The sequence below is a fragment of the Pelmatolapia mariae genome, linkage group LG1, assembly GCF_036321145.2.
Source record: "Pelmatolapia mariae isolate MD_Pm_ZW linkage group LG1, Pm_UMD_F_2, whole genome shotgun sequence".
Taxonomy (NCBI): domain Eukaryota; kingdom Metazoa; phylum Chordata; class Actinopteri; order Cichliformes; family Cichlidae; genus Pelmatolapia; species Pelmatolapia mariae.
In genome coordinates this window covers 19072886-19085993 of record NC_086227.1, presented here as the reverse complement: position 1 = coordinate 19085993, position 13108 = coordinate 19072886, and the positions used below count along the sequence as shown (strand labels likewise).

At 40.1% G+C, this 13108-nt stretch overlaps 1 protein-coding gene across 1 annotated transcript in view; it reads left to right on the top strand.

Annotated features, from left to right (window-relative positions):
• mybpc3 (myosin binding protein C3) overlaps positions 1 to 13108 on the top strand; it is a 33887-nt gene that overhangs the window by 16918 nt on the left and 3861 nt on the right. The window contains exons 15-27 of the mRNA XM_063469330.1: positions 11 to 177; positions 1512 to 1677; positions 1765 to 1871; positions 1986 to 2015; positions 2101 to 2240; positions 4615 to 4774; positions 4927 to 5031; positions 5151 to 5339; positions 9511 to 9645; positions 9741 to 9908; positions 10029 to 10117; positions 10984 to 11179; positions 11318 to 11457. Coding sequence (XP_063325400.1) covers positions 11 to 177; positions 1512 to 1677; positions 1765 to 1871; positions 1986 to 2015; positions 2101 to 2240; positions 4615 to 4774; positions 4927 to 5031; positions 5151 to 5339; positions 9511 to 9645; positions 9741 to 9908; positions 10029 to 10117; positions 10984 to 11179; positions 11318 to 11457 — 1792 coding nt within the window. The remainder of the gene's footprint in view (positions 1 to 10; positions 178 to 1511; positions 1678 to 1764; positions 1872 to 1985; positions 2016 to 2100; positions 2241 to 4614; positions 4775 to 4926; positions 5032 to 5150; positions 5340 to 9510; positions 9646 to 9740; positions 9909 to 10028; positions 10118 to 10983; positions 11180 to 11317; positions 11458 to 13108) is intronic.

The following is a 13108-nucleotide window of genomic DNA, read 5'->3' as shown; positions in this document are numbered from 1 at the left end:
TTCTGTTCAGGGAGAAAGATGGTGTGGAGCTGACAAGAGACGAATCTTTCAAGTATCGCTTCAAGAAAGACGGCTGCAAGCACGTGCTGATCATTAACGAGGCCACCAAAGAAGACTGTGGCCACTACAAGGTTAAAACAAACGGTGGTGAATCTGTGGCAGAAGTCCTGGTGCAGGGTGAGTGTCAGTTACGCCGTACGAACCATATGAACCATTTTTGTCAGTGATGAATTCTTCAAGGACACATTCCCATGCCTTACCAATAGCTCCGTGGCCTTGCCACTCTTGGTATGTGGTCTATCTTTAGGATATAGCACCTATCATTGTCCCAAGGTTGCGCCACAGATGTAAAAGCACATGTAAGCTAAAGTTAGAAGACATATATTTCACCTAAAGGGCAAAGAGTACTTTGTGGTTTGAAAGTATTTTATTATTAGATGGTAGATTTTCCTCTAGTACCAAGTCACAGCAGCTCGGTGATGCTGATGTAGGATCCCCGCTGGGCACAACTGAATTTTGTAAGTCTCCTTTTGAGAAATTAGTTAGATTTGGATTTTTTTTTTCAATAACATGATGGTCTTTGGTATATTTAAGACAAGTGTCTCTTTGAAGGTGATTAGATGTTTTATTTTTCATTCCACAGGTGATCTAGAAATAATGGATGGAGACTGTTCAAACTCATCCATACACGGACGTAGGCAAAATTAATAAAAAAAAAAATCTAGTTAGTTTTCCCTGTAACCATCTTAGCACCATTATCTCACAGAACAAAACATTCATCAAAATCCCTCTAAAAGAAAACATTATCACACAATGGTCATCAACATCTGTTTAAAATTTCTTCGCTTTATATTGAATATGTATGCTCTCTCCTTTGCATATGTATTCATATGTTTTTGTGTGTGTGTGTGTGTGTTTCAGAGGTGTTGTGTGTAGATATAAACCTGATCTTTGCTCTTTGTTGGCCATTTAATCGAACAGCGAGCCTGCCAAGAATTACCAGCTGCTATCGTGCTGCAGGGATCAACACCTCAGTCCACAGTAGAGCTCCCATTATAATGCCATTGGCCATTCCCATCATATATGCCCTACCTAGCAGTGAGCTGACGTGAAACTGTTGTAACCTTTAAAAGGAGCGCGGTGTGAGATATCTCACCCAGATAACAATTTCCCTGGGACAACTGTAATAACCCCCTTGTACATTATTTCATCTGATATACAGTAATAACCCGAAGCTCCTGCATATGGTCCTCATATCCTCATATCTTGCCACTTTATTTTCTACTATAAATCTAATTAACTATTCCTCTTGTGTCTGTAGCTAAGATACAACACACAGAGGAGACCCTCATGCTCAAAATCATTATCACATTATCCACGCGTACAGTCGCTGGAGCTTTTATTTTTTTTAATCATATTATCCTCACACGCTATCAACTAAACCTGGCGTCTCATAAAGCAGGAGGCCTACTGTTATCTGCACTCTGAGCCTGTGTTTTCTGAACATGCAGAGAAAGAGCTGGAAGTCTACCAGAGCATCGCAGACCTCACAGTGAAGGCAAAAGATCAGGCGGTTTTCAAGTGCGAGGTGTCAGATGAGAACGTGAGGGGAACCTGGTACAAGAATGGCGTCGAAGTCAAGCCTGATGCCAGAGTGAACATCACGCATATTGGCAGGTGAGGACATGTTTGCACGTGGTAATGCATGTTCGGTATGCTGCCTGCACTCCATGACGCCACAAGCTAAAGTTTTTGACCCCGTAGGATCCACAAACTGACCATTGATGACGTCAAACCGGAGGATGAGGGGGACTACACATTTGTGCCAGATGGCTATGCTTTCAACCTCTCTGCTAAACTAAATTTCTTGGGTAAAATGTGTGCTTTTATATTCATTCACTTTAAAATTAGAGTCTCTTTAGAGACTCACATGTTCAGATTTTACTTAAATAATTTATTTAATTGTTTTTTTCTGGATTTCCAAGAGGTGAAGATTGATTATGTGCCACGCCAAGGTACACAGCCACAAACTTACGCAGATTGTACCAGTCATAATACAAAATATTTTTTCCATTTTAACAATTTACATTACATTCACAGATCCTCCTAAGATCCACCTAGACTGTTTGGGTCGCACCACCGAGTCAACCATTGTGGTGGTGGCTGGCAACAAACTACGTCTGGACGTCCCCATCACTGGAGACCCAGCTCCAACAGTGATCTGGACCAAAGGAGAAAAGGTAAGACAAATGGAAGGCTTGCGCTATTAATCTTTAATTAAGACATGTACCACCAGTCCAGAGTTATATAGGTAAGATTTGAAATCTGAAAAAAACCCACTTCAGTCATTACCAAAGACACACTGATCAATCACAACATTAAATCACCTATGTGACAGCGTACAGGTCACTGTTGTGCCACCAAAACTGTTCTGACCCAGGTGGGACCTCCGAGGTTGAATAGCGGAGCCTACAAGCTCAATTTGATTGAGATACAGGGATCTCAGAAGCCAGGAAAAAAGATCTTTTTGTTTGGTCTTGCTGGGTGAGGTGGCTGGCTGCCATCGGGGAGTGCTATCATCATGGGGGTGCATGTCCTTAAATAATGTAACTGCAGTGCAATGAGAAGATGAATGTTGTTCATTTTACCTGTCTGCAGTTTCAGTGTTGTAGCTGATTAGTTTATATTTGTAGCTGATTATTTTATATTTGAAAGACATACTAATACTGCATTTTAAAAATAAATGCAACAATATGTTACATGCTTCCAATATTAAACAAGCCAAGGAGGTATATTTTCATCAAATCGCTTTTGATAATCTAAAGTGGCACAGGCTAGTTCTTCCATATTGATATCATGCAAACTAATACATTCCTCCCTGCTTTGGCTTGTAAACTTTGATGCTTTCACCAAGCTGAGTAAGCACAGTGCTGCTAATGGCTTCCAACAGTGATGCTAGCTATAGTTTGCAAGTCTTTGATTTGAGGGGACCCTCTCTGTCCTCTTCAGCTTTTAAGGCTTTGCTCTGCTCAAATGTAGGCTAGTTCTGTAAAACCCAGTGGAGATGACAAAGGAGGGCACACAACCTCTTGGACCACGAAGGATGGGGAAGTAAGTGCACTTTTCATTATATGCTTATTTTTTGTTTGTTTTTGTTTGTTTGTTTTTTCACTCACGCCAGCACTGCCAGCGCGTGCCTCAGTTTCTACTCATGTGCACCTGCTGACCTTTACAAGCTTTTGTGACACATAAACAGTAAAGTCATATGTCATGCATTTAGATTTACAAATGCATTGTAGAAATGTGCTGTAAACCTGCTGTCTTACAGCTTGTGCTTTGAAAAGACTTTAACAAGAAAACCTCAAAGCCTCAAAGAGCAGAATTAACAACTGTAATCTAATACATGGATTTTCTTAAAAACACTTTCTCCAGTGAATACCATGGTTTTTTCCTTCCTCTGTGTCAGTTTTAAACACTAAGAACAGGGTAAAACTGCATGCAGAGTTCATCCATGTCACTAAGGTAAGAGCATGTTCTGACTCTTCCCTAAGACAGACAGAGGGCACAGGAGGCTGAGCAGCAAGTACAATGTGTACAGTATGGAAAAGGTATAAACCATATGGTTAAAATACATTATCCAATGAGCATGAAAACTACATTTGGCAGCTCTCTTGCCACAAGGGGTCACGACAGCAGGTAGTTCCACATGTCTGATTTAGCAGAGTTTTTTGCCTGATGCGACTCCAATGGAGATATTTGTATCTAGTTGAAAATGAGCTAGCAACCTTTTCTTTGGCAAGCAAATGTGTTAACTGCTACACAACTGGAGATAAAATATACAACTAAATACTAGATTCCAACATTAAATGTGGTAATTGAGAAATATTGTCAAGGTATAATATTAATTTTGTCATAAAGGAAGCAAGAGCAGCATCACCTCAATCTGGTATTGGTCAAGAAAAAAATTCAAATGGTTAATACTATCAGCTAGACCAGTATATTATATTAGTATTTTAAAGTTCACCTACTCTGAGACTTAATCTGAAGGATTTTTACTTTCTGTTTAAAAAAACATAAGAAGAATTAATTAGCTCATGAAATTAGATTTCAAATTAGATCTTCAAGTTGTAAAGCAGCAAATTGACATGCTAAATTGTATATTCATGAAAATATTAATGAAAGCATTCAGTGTCTGCATTTATAAAAGCTGATAAATGACTTCAACAAAGTCAAGAAGAAAGGGGAGAAACACCCTTCAAATACGTTATGAGAGTTGAATTTGCATAGTTTGTCCACCAGAGGGCACTCTGCAACTTCCTTGTTAGCGACACATGTTTGCAACACTACAAACAACCAGCAGATCTGAGCAGAGTGAGGCAAAGTGTAAAAAAAATTAATTTTAACAAATATTAACTACACAAATGTCAGTGTAAAATATTAGCTGATGTACTTGGATTTTTTTTTTTAAAATCAGCAAATATTGTTATTTGTATTGGTCTTAAAAATCATAATTGATCCGGCTCCAACCATCATTTTTAAGAAAGTGCAGCACAAATTCCCAAAAGAAACTTTGCTCAAAATAATCGAGTAACTTTCATGGTTGTCCTCATGTAGGTCGTCACAGAGGGAGATGGTAGGGTCCATGTGGAAACCACCAAGGGCCACTGTGTCTTCACTATTGAGTGTGCTGAAAGGCAGGATGAGGGAATTTACTCTGTTGTGGTTCGAAACCCTGCTGGGGAAGATACAGCAGATATCCACGTGAAAGTTGTCGGTAAGAAATCTTTCATCATTATTCTCCCTACCAAAGCCCCAGCAATGCCAATTAACACACACCAACAGCCATCAAAGTTGTAAATTTATGAAATTTATCTATGAATGTCAAACTTTCTTCTGACAAAAAGAAGAGTAATGTTTCTCCTCCAGATGTTCCTGATCCTCCCATGGCTCCCACAATCCTCAGTGTGGGTGAGGATTCCTGTGTCGTTCAATGGGAACCCCCTCTGTTTGACGGTGGCCAGCCAATAATTGGTAAAAATAACTTCTAATGGGCTTTATTTCATAATAATATGAGCCATTTTCTTTTTGCATCTTCCTTTATTTTTCCTTGGAGACACCAAGCCAATGGCAACACACATTTGAATTTGCAGGTTATGTGCTGGAGAGAAAGAAGCTGAAGAGCTACAGGTGGATGAGACTGAACTTTGACCCCTACCCTGAAACCACCTATGAAGCCAAGCGTATGATAGAAGGTGTACCGTATGAGATGCGAGTCTATGCTGTGAACAGCATTGGTATGTCTCGTCACAGTCCAGCCTCTCAGCCATTTGTGCCAATCGGTGAGTCCGTGAATTTATCTTTAGATTAAATAAACAAAAATAATTGCAACACTGAAATGAATAAGTGGATGATCTATTTTCATTCAGGTCACTTTCATGAAAAGGTTGATTGATGAGTTGTCTTGGGTGTAAAGACAGATTGTGATAACTTTGGCATGTTTGACTTGAAAAAGTTGGGTCATGCAAGTTCCAGTGACTTAGTCGGTCTAAGGTTTCACTCAGGTCATAGGGCTAGGGTGACTTGTGGTCATGACATTACAGGGTCTGTGAACTGCACATGTAACAAATTAAAAAACAAAAACATGATGATGCAAAGATCATCTCTGAGTTAACTCAGGAGTACAGAGCATGTCTGTTGGCTATGTGGAAGAAGTGGCATTTCTGTGGTATAATGCAAACATGAGTAAATAGTCACTGAGACACCGAACACATGTCAGGCTCCTATGAAATTGATTTAGAATGGACTTTTAATTAAAACAATTGATAGTCTATGACTAGTTCATCAATAGTCTACTGGGCTGCAGGCACACCAGTTCAGCTCCTGGGCTCCTCTTCTCCAGATCTATGCTGCTGTACTAGATGCAGTATGCAGTTTAGCATTGTCTTGCTGAAATATATGACATAATCTGGATGGGAGCATGTGTAGCTCTAAAATCTGTATATACAGACTTTAGAGGCATTGATGGTGCCTTGCCACATATGCAAGCGCCCAGTTCCACAGCCAAACAAGGTTTGGAGTTAGATGCACTCTTTATGACTGTCACTTTTCATTCAGCAACTCAGGTTTTAGTTGTCTTTTATTGTGGCACAAATTTATCTAAACTGCAATCTTATCCTACACTTGTTGATTTAAGAGGGAGCATCAGTGTATCCAGATGGTCGGTCACTCTTAAGACAGCTGATTAGGAAACTATCCATGGCATCCCTCTCTATAAATAATGGCCTGGAAGCCCTTGACTCTGCTGGGACCAGCTGCTTAACACACAGGGGGGTCACTGCTTCTGTGGAGGCTGCTGCAGAACAAGCATCGTTATTACTACAACAAAGACAGCAGGACAAGAAGGGAAGACTGTCAATGACAGAAAGAAAGAGAGCACATTGAAGAAGCAGATACAACCACCAGTTTAAATTAACAGCAGGACGTCTATGCACTGAGGAAAAATATGACAAAGCCTAAGCTCTCAAAGACGGCTGAGAAGAAGCCAGTGGAAGATAAGAAGTCTTTGGAACCTGTGGAAGAAACGTCAGCTGGGGCTCCAGAGAATGCACAAGCAAACTGTGAACACAGTAAAGCTGAGACAGAGGCACCTCCACCTCCTGATGCAGAACAGGAACCTGGAGCCAGTAGTGCAGAGGCAGCACCCAGTGGAGAAGAGGGAGCACCAGCTGAGGATGAAACACCAGCAAAAGGTGTCACTCTGACCGAAAGTGGTCCTCCTGCAGAGGAAGCTGCAGCCCCAGCAGTGCAGACCCCCATGGAGCCTGCTGCTGCCGCTGAGCCAGAGCCACAGCCTGTTTGCAGTAGGCATTGTTTGATTTAGGATTTTAGGATATGATTTTTATTTTATTTTATTTTTTGTTGGATTATCATGCAGGTTTTAGAAAAAGAAATCACATTTTTCTATGTGTGTATAACATTTAAAAGTGTTAAATGTGCTTATTATTAAACAAGGCGGTCCTTGCTAAGGTGACTTTTTACAGTTTTTCTACTTTGATACTTTAACCGTTGACCTTGGACAAAGTCTACCATCTTTTGCTTGCACTGTATATTTAACCTGTGTCCTGGCAAACTGCCGCGACCTTTGTCATGTCAAGAGTTTAAAAAAAAATGCATGCTGTCAACAAGGCCAAAAGATAAAAATATATGGCTGACTAAATAAAACCTCAGAAGCAGAGTGAGATGCTATTTTCTTATTCAGACTTCTGAGACTCTGACTTTCTTAGCTTGTACTCTGACTGTGTACTGTGGTCAGTGGAGAAACACACTTTGCTTCACTGCATTAAAAGCAAAGGTTCAATCCACACTGGCAAAATTATTATGGTCATAGCTGACTGTATATTTAGGTCATGTTGGCAGTGAATTTTGATTAAGTAAATATTTGTCAGTGCACTGACTGCTCAGCAAATCATTCCCTAACACGTTTACTGGCTGTGCAACACACACAGAAATAGTCACACAATATTTAAAACTTTACACATTTGGTTTCTACATGTTTAAGGGCAAGATGGAGTAGCTATTCAGTTTGTTCACAGCTCTGCATATGCTTTCAGTTTGTCCTCAGAGTGATAAAAATAGGGCTAAACTAGCCACTAAATCAGTTCCTCCTCTGTTTCACACAAATTCTAATTAACCCATTGAAGCTGTTCTTCTAAATGTCCTCCTAAAAGAAAAGATTCAATCCAAAGATGTAAGGCTGAAAATCAACCATCTTGGTCTCTATGGATGAGAAACTCCCATTTAGAGGAAGGTAGGCAAAAGAGCTGTATAGCGCTCCAGAGCCACAGGTCTGAAATCACGTGTCACACAAAGTATCACAGCCACTTGGACTTCAGCCTGGCAAGTCGAGGTCAATCATACTCACTGACTCATATTTCACTGGATGGAAAATGATGCCTAAATCTGGCTTATGGGCTAAATGGCCGTTTGATAACTAATAACATTTAATATTTAATTAATATGTCTTTGTTGTTCAGGTTAGGACAGGATTAGGCAACCTGACGCTGAATTTCATTATTGGAGATGAAGATTGTGCTAAACCCTGTGGACTATAAGACCAATAGCTCATGTCCACATACCTCCCACTAAAGCTGCCTGAGTATGATCTGTGTATGCTAACAAGAACTTACACAAGTGCATACTGAATTTAACTTGACGGTCTACCACTGCTTCTTAAACACAGAAATGTAATAAATACTGTAGATTATCATCTTATTGTATGTAGTCAAGCTTATACTAGCAAGCTATATATACAATTATAGAGTGTAGAGGAACACTGCAGGAAAGAAAGATGCAAATTAGCCCAGATATCTATACAAAATTCATCAAAACTGCAGCACAGGCAATCCTGGATGGTCTGTTAGTAAAATTACTGCAAGGCAAACAGCATTATTTGTCAGATAATTCAATTAAAATGCTCTAAAACCTGCTTTTTAACTAAGTGTAGATCTTTGCCTTAAAAATAAATTAATTTAAATACAAGATGAGGAAAAATAGTGATTTTCTTTTCTCAGTCATTGCTTACCCAGCATGTTCTCCTTAAAGTCTCTTTACATTAGAGTTTTAAATATTTTTATTCAGCCATAAACTGACACACAAAATAGGACCCAGTGAGATCCACTAAGATAGATTTTGGTGATTTCTGATGCAAAAGGTATCTGGGGTCATGGAGATTTTACATTTTAAATGTACAATCGAGAGCATTTAATGACATTCACACTATGTAGAGCCTATATTCAAAATCTCACATTATACTGCATTTAGCAACACAACATTCATCTTCACTCAAATATTAACATCATCTCTAAAAAAAATATCAACTACAAAAGGCCTTTTTTTTCCAATCGGTGTGATCAATTGTAAGAGGACAAAAAGTTAAAAAGATTGTGCATTAATATATAATATATATGATCCCTAAATTCTAAAGCTCTCTGTCACTGTCCTGACACTGATGACAGACTGATTGTGAAAGAATTTATTTTAAATAAAATGAATGACAAACTAGCATCTACCTGGGGTTTCAAGAAAGACGTAATGTGCGGCAAAAGTGGAGGAAATGGAGAGAAGACCTGTTCCTCATAACTAACCTGAGGTTTGAGTTAGCCCTCTGGCTTTGAGCTTTTCCTCATTACAGGGTTCACAAATTTTACTAGGCCTCCTTTTTTGGAACAGGACCCTAAAGTGTAAAGAAATGCAATTTATTAGGTAGACTTTAAGAAAGGAGATTTTTTTTTCTTACTGTCTGTATGACTTGGAGCTTGCTGACTTGACCTGGTGTGGAACAAAAGAAAAGTAAAGCTGCAGTGTAATGTGATGATGGCTCTGAAGAAGGGTTAAATAATCTTGTACTGATTATTGTCATCCACTTGTCGAGTAATTAATTAAAGTAATGTATTGCTTTAAAGCTCTAGCTGACTCAAAGGGACATTTATGTGCTCTCTGCCTCTTCCTCAGCTCCTACAAGCGAGCCCCTCGGACTGTGCGTCGACGACGTCAGTGACACTTCTATCACGCTGAAGTGGCGGCGGCCTGAGAGAATTGGCTCAGCTGACCTTGAGGGTTATGGGATTGAGTACTGCAAGGAGGGCAGTAAGTACCGGAGCAAGTTGCATTTATGCTAATTTCCACATCATAACTCTGTGATTTGAGTTTATTTGAATTTTTTTTGTGGTTTCTGGCAACAGCTGATGAATGGATACCAGCAATGGAGGGTCTGACAGAGAGGACGTCGACGGTGATCAAAGGCCTCACCACCGGAGACAAGCTGCAGTTTCGTGTGCGAGCCTACAACATGGCGGGACCCAGCGCTCCCGCCACTCTGGTTCAGCCCGTCACCATCAGAGAGATTATGCGTGAGTAATTATAGATTACACACTTCATTATTCGCTTACATCCTTTAGTTCCCGACGTGGACGTGATACACAATGCTCAGCCATTTTTTCATACTCTTATTTTGTGTTTTATTTTCACAGAACGCCCTAAAATTTGGCTTCCCAGAAATCTCCGTCAGACTCTTATCAAGAAAGTTGGAGACACCATGAACATCGTGATTCCATTTCAGGTGGCTTCATGAACACATGAAATACAACAAGGGATGTTACCTATGTTTGATATCAAAGTAAAACATGACTGATGTCTTTATCATTATTGGTCATATCTGGTGGCCATATCAGTGTGACTGGATGGATAAAAAGGTAGGATTATTTCACCTTTCCCAGCACGGACATAAAAAAATGTAAACCTTGGTCTGAAGACGGCGCCAGGTCAAAAGTCACTTTCATGTTAGCATGTAGGCTGTCAGTAATTAAGAATGTGGCCACTTAAGAATCTGCTCTTTGGAATCTGGAAACTTCACCTGTAAGGTCAGATAATTGCTTCATTAGGATTTGTCCTTGGAAAACTTGTTTGTGGGAAAATTCACAGTAGTTTCCTCAAAAGTATTTAAGATTTTTAACTCTGGATCAAAGCAGTGCAGTGATGCCACTTTGAGGTCAACCACTTTTAAAATGAGGTGCCTTTGATATTGACCATAGACTGTATTTAAAAGATGGATGTTGCAGGTCCAGGTCTGAAAAGTGAAGGCACAGTAGAAATGTTTTGAACCCACAATCTAATTGACCAGCGGGGGTGAGTCCTGAGTTTGTAAAAAGAAGACAGGTTGTACTGAAGTCTATAGAGAACTGCTTCTCATCTCCCTCACTCTATCACCTCAGCCCTGATTGTGTTCAAAGAAGGAGTTTGCAGTTTTGTTTTGACAAGCTGACCAACTGTGGCAACGCTGAGCAATGTTCTGTTTATGAGCTGCTGTTTGAACCTGTAAGTGTGACAGGAGAGAGCTGAAAGGTTGCTTTTCTTGTCTCTGATTTGCAGACAAACACAGAAGCAATCTGAGTTACAGCCATTCCTTTTTCTTTTCTTGTGATGCAGGGGAAACCCAGGCCAAAAGTCACATGGAGCAAAGATGGGGAGCCCCTAGATCCCACATTAGCTAGTGTTAGGAACAGTGAAGTTGACACGATCCTCTTCATCCGCAAAACAGAGAGAAAACATTCTGGGAAGTATGAGCTCCAGGTGCAGATTGAAAACGTGGAGGACAAAGCAGCAGTAACACTGCAGGTCGTTGGTAAGCAGAACTGAACAAATGGAGAGCTACGTTTGACTTCTAATCGGAGTATAAAAAAATCACTGCATTAAAACGGCACCACAGGTGTTTTGTCAGTGGGCACTGAATGAGACCTCCTATTTTTTTTTCCTTCTACAGACCTCCCAGGCCCTCCTGAGGCTCTAAAGATTGTTGATACCTGGGGTTTTAATGTGGCGCTTGAGTGGAAGCCTCCAAAGGACAACGGAAACTGTGAAATAACCGGTTACACCATTCAGAAAGCCGACAAGAAGACGATGGTGAGACTGCGCTAGAAAGCTTTTTGGAGTCCAGCTGGATCCAAACACTAGTTCTCGCTTTTGCTGTTAGCATGTTTTTCCATGCTTTTCCACCCAATAATAAGCAGCTAAATTCAATAAAGGTAGAGATTAATTGAATGTTTTAATTTACCTAATACTTTCCTGTCCCCTTTTCCACCTTTCAGTACCAAAAGTTACATAGAGCAGACGTTCAGGTTAGGAAAATCCTGGTGGACAGAATCTATTGGAAGCACTTTTGCTCGGCTTTCTTGTGGTACCATGCCTGTTCCAACTTTATAGTACCTGTGCCAGTAATAGAAATTTGTGCAATATGTTCCACATGGGGAACCTTTGGTAATTTTTGTTGCTAGTGCGTTTCTCCAGTGGTCAGGTTAGGTAGAAGAGATAATAACACTCAAATCTAAATTTCTTTCTCCCTGGCCCAACCGTGGTCTGTGGTCCTGGATGAGGTCAGATTAATATTTTAGTCTCCCTCCTGGAACATATCCTCTAATTACAGCAGCTTATGCTGAACATGCAGTTTCTGCTGGCACACGGGAGAAGTTTGGTTTCTGGAATTTGTATTTGGAAACATCCATTCTAACACAAAGCATGAGCTTCCTAGACCTAACTGCATAGTTTTGTTACCTAAATGTAACCAAACTATTTTTTAAGTTAACAAAGTCTAAATATAAGTCAGCAGTTAACAAAGATTTATTAAATCAATGAGGCTTGGGACTCTCAAGCAAGCCCTATTTATCCACCAAAGCCTGCTCCCAGCACCAACTTAGTCAGTCAGTATATTACAGTTGTGGTCAGTTTACATACAGTTTTTAAGTTTACATAAACTCATCATGGGCATAAATGTTATAGTAATTTGTTTTTTAAATAATTTCTTTCAGCTGTTAACCTATGGTATTTGGTTAATTGTCCCTTATCAAGTTGCACCTTGACCAGATACTTCTGGTGGCCATCAACAAGCCTCTGGCATCACACAGACCCAATTTCTAAGGAGGCCTACACATTTTCAGTAGGGTTCAGATCGGGAGGTTCGCAAAAGAAGCTACACGTTTTATCGACTGCAAAGCAGGTTTTGATGTGTGTTTGGGATCATTGTCTTTTTGGAACATCCATCTGTGTCCAAGTTTGATTATTCCGTCCACTTTGTGCAACGCAGCAGTACCACTGGCAGAAAAGCAGCCCCAAAGTATGATGTTACCACTTTGACCATGCTTAAGAGTTGGTACGTTTTACTCCTCCAAACATACCTCTTGTCATTTTGGCGAAACAGCTCAATTTTTGTCTCATCTAAGCACAAAATTTTTCTCTCATTTGGCCTGTTCATGTGGGCAGCTGCAAACTTCAGTCCACCTTGAAGATGCTGATTTTGGAGCAAAGGCTTCTGTTGTGGTCAATAACCTCTCAGTCTGTGGCGATTTAAACCTTATTGTGAACGGTAACACTGGTGTTCCAACAGTTTCCAGTTAGTGGCAGCTTTGAGCCTTGGTGGTTCTCATCTGATGTTTAAATTTCTTTCTGACCTTAGCAAAATGGTAGCAGATCTAAATAACTTGTAGTTACGTACAATTGTGTAAACTCCTTATCTTGAAATCTGCAGTTGTTTAGAAACGTCTCCAAGAGACCTTCCGAA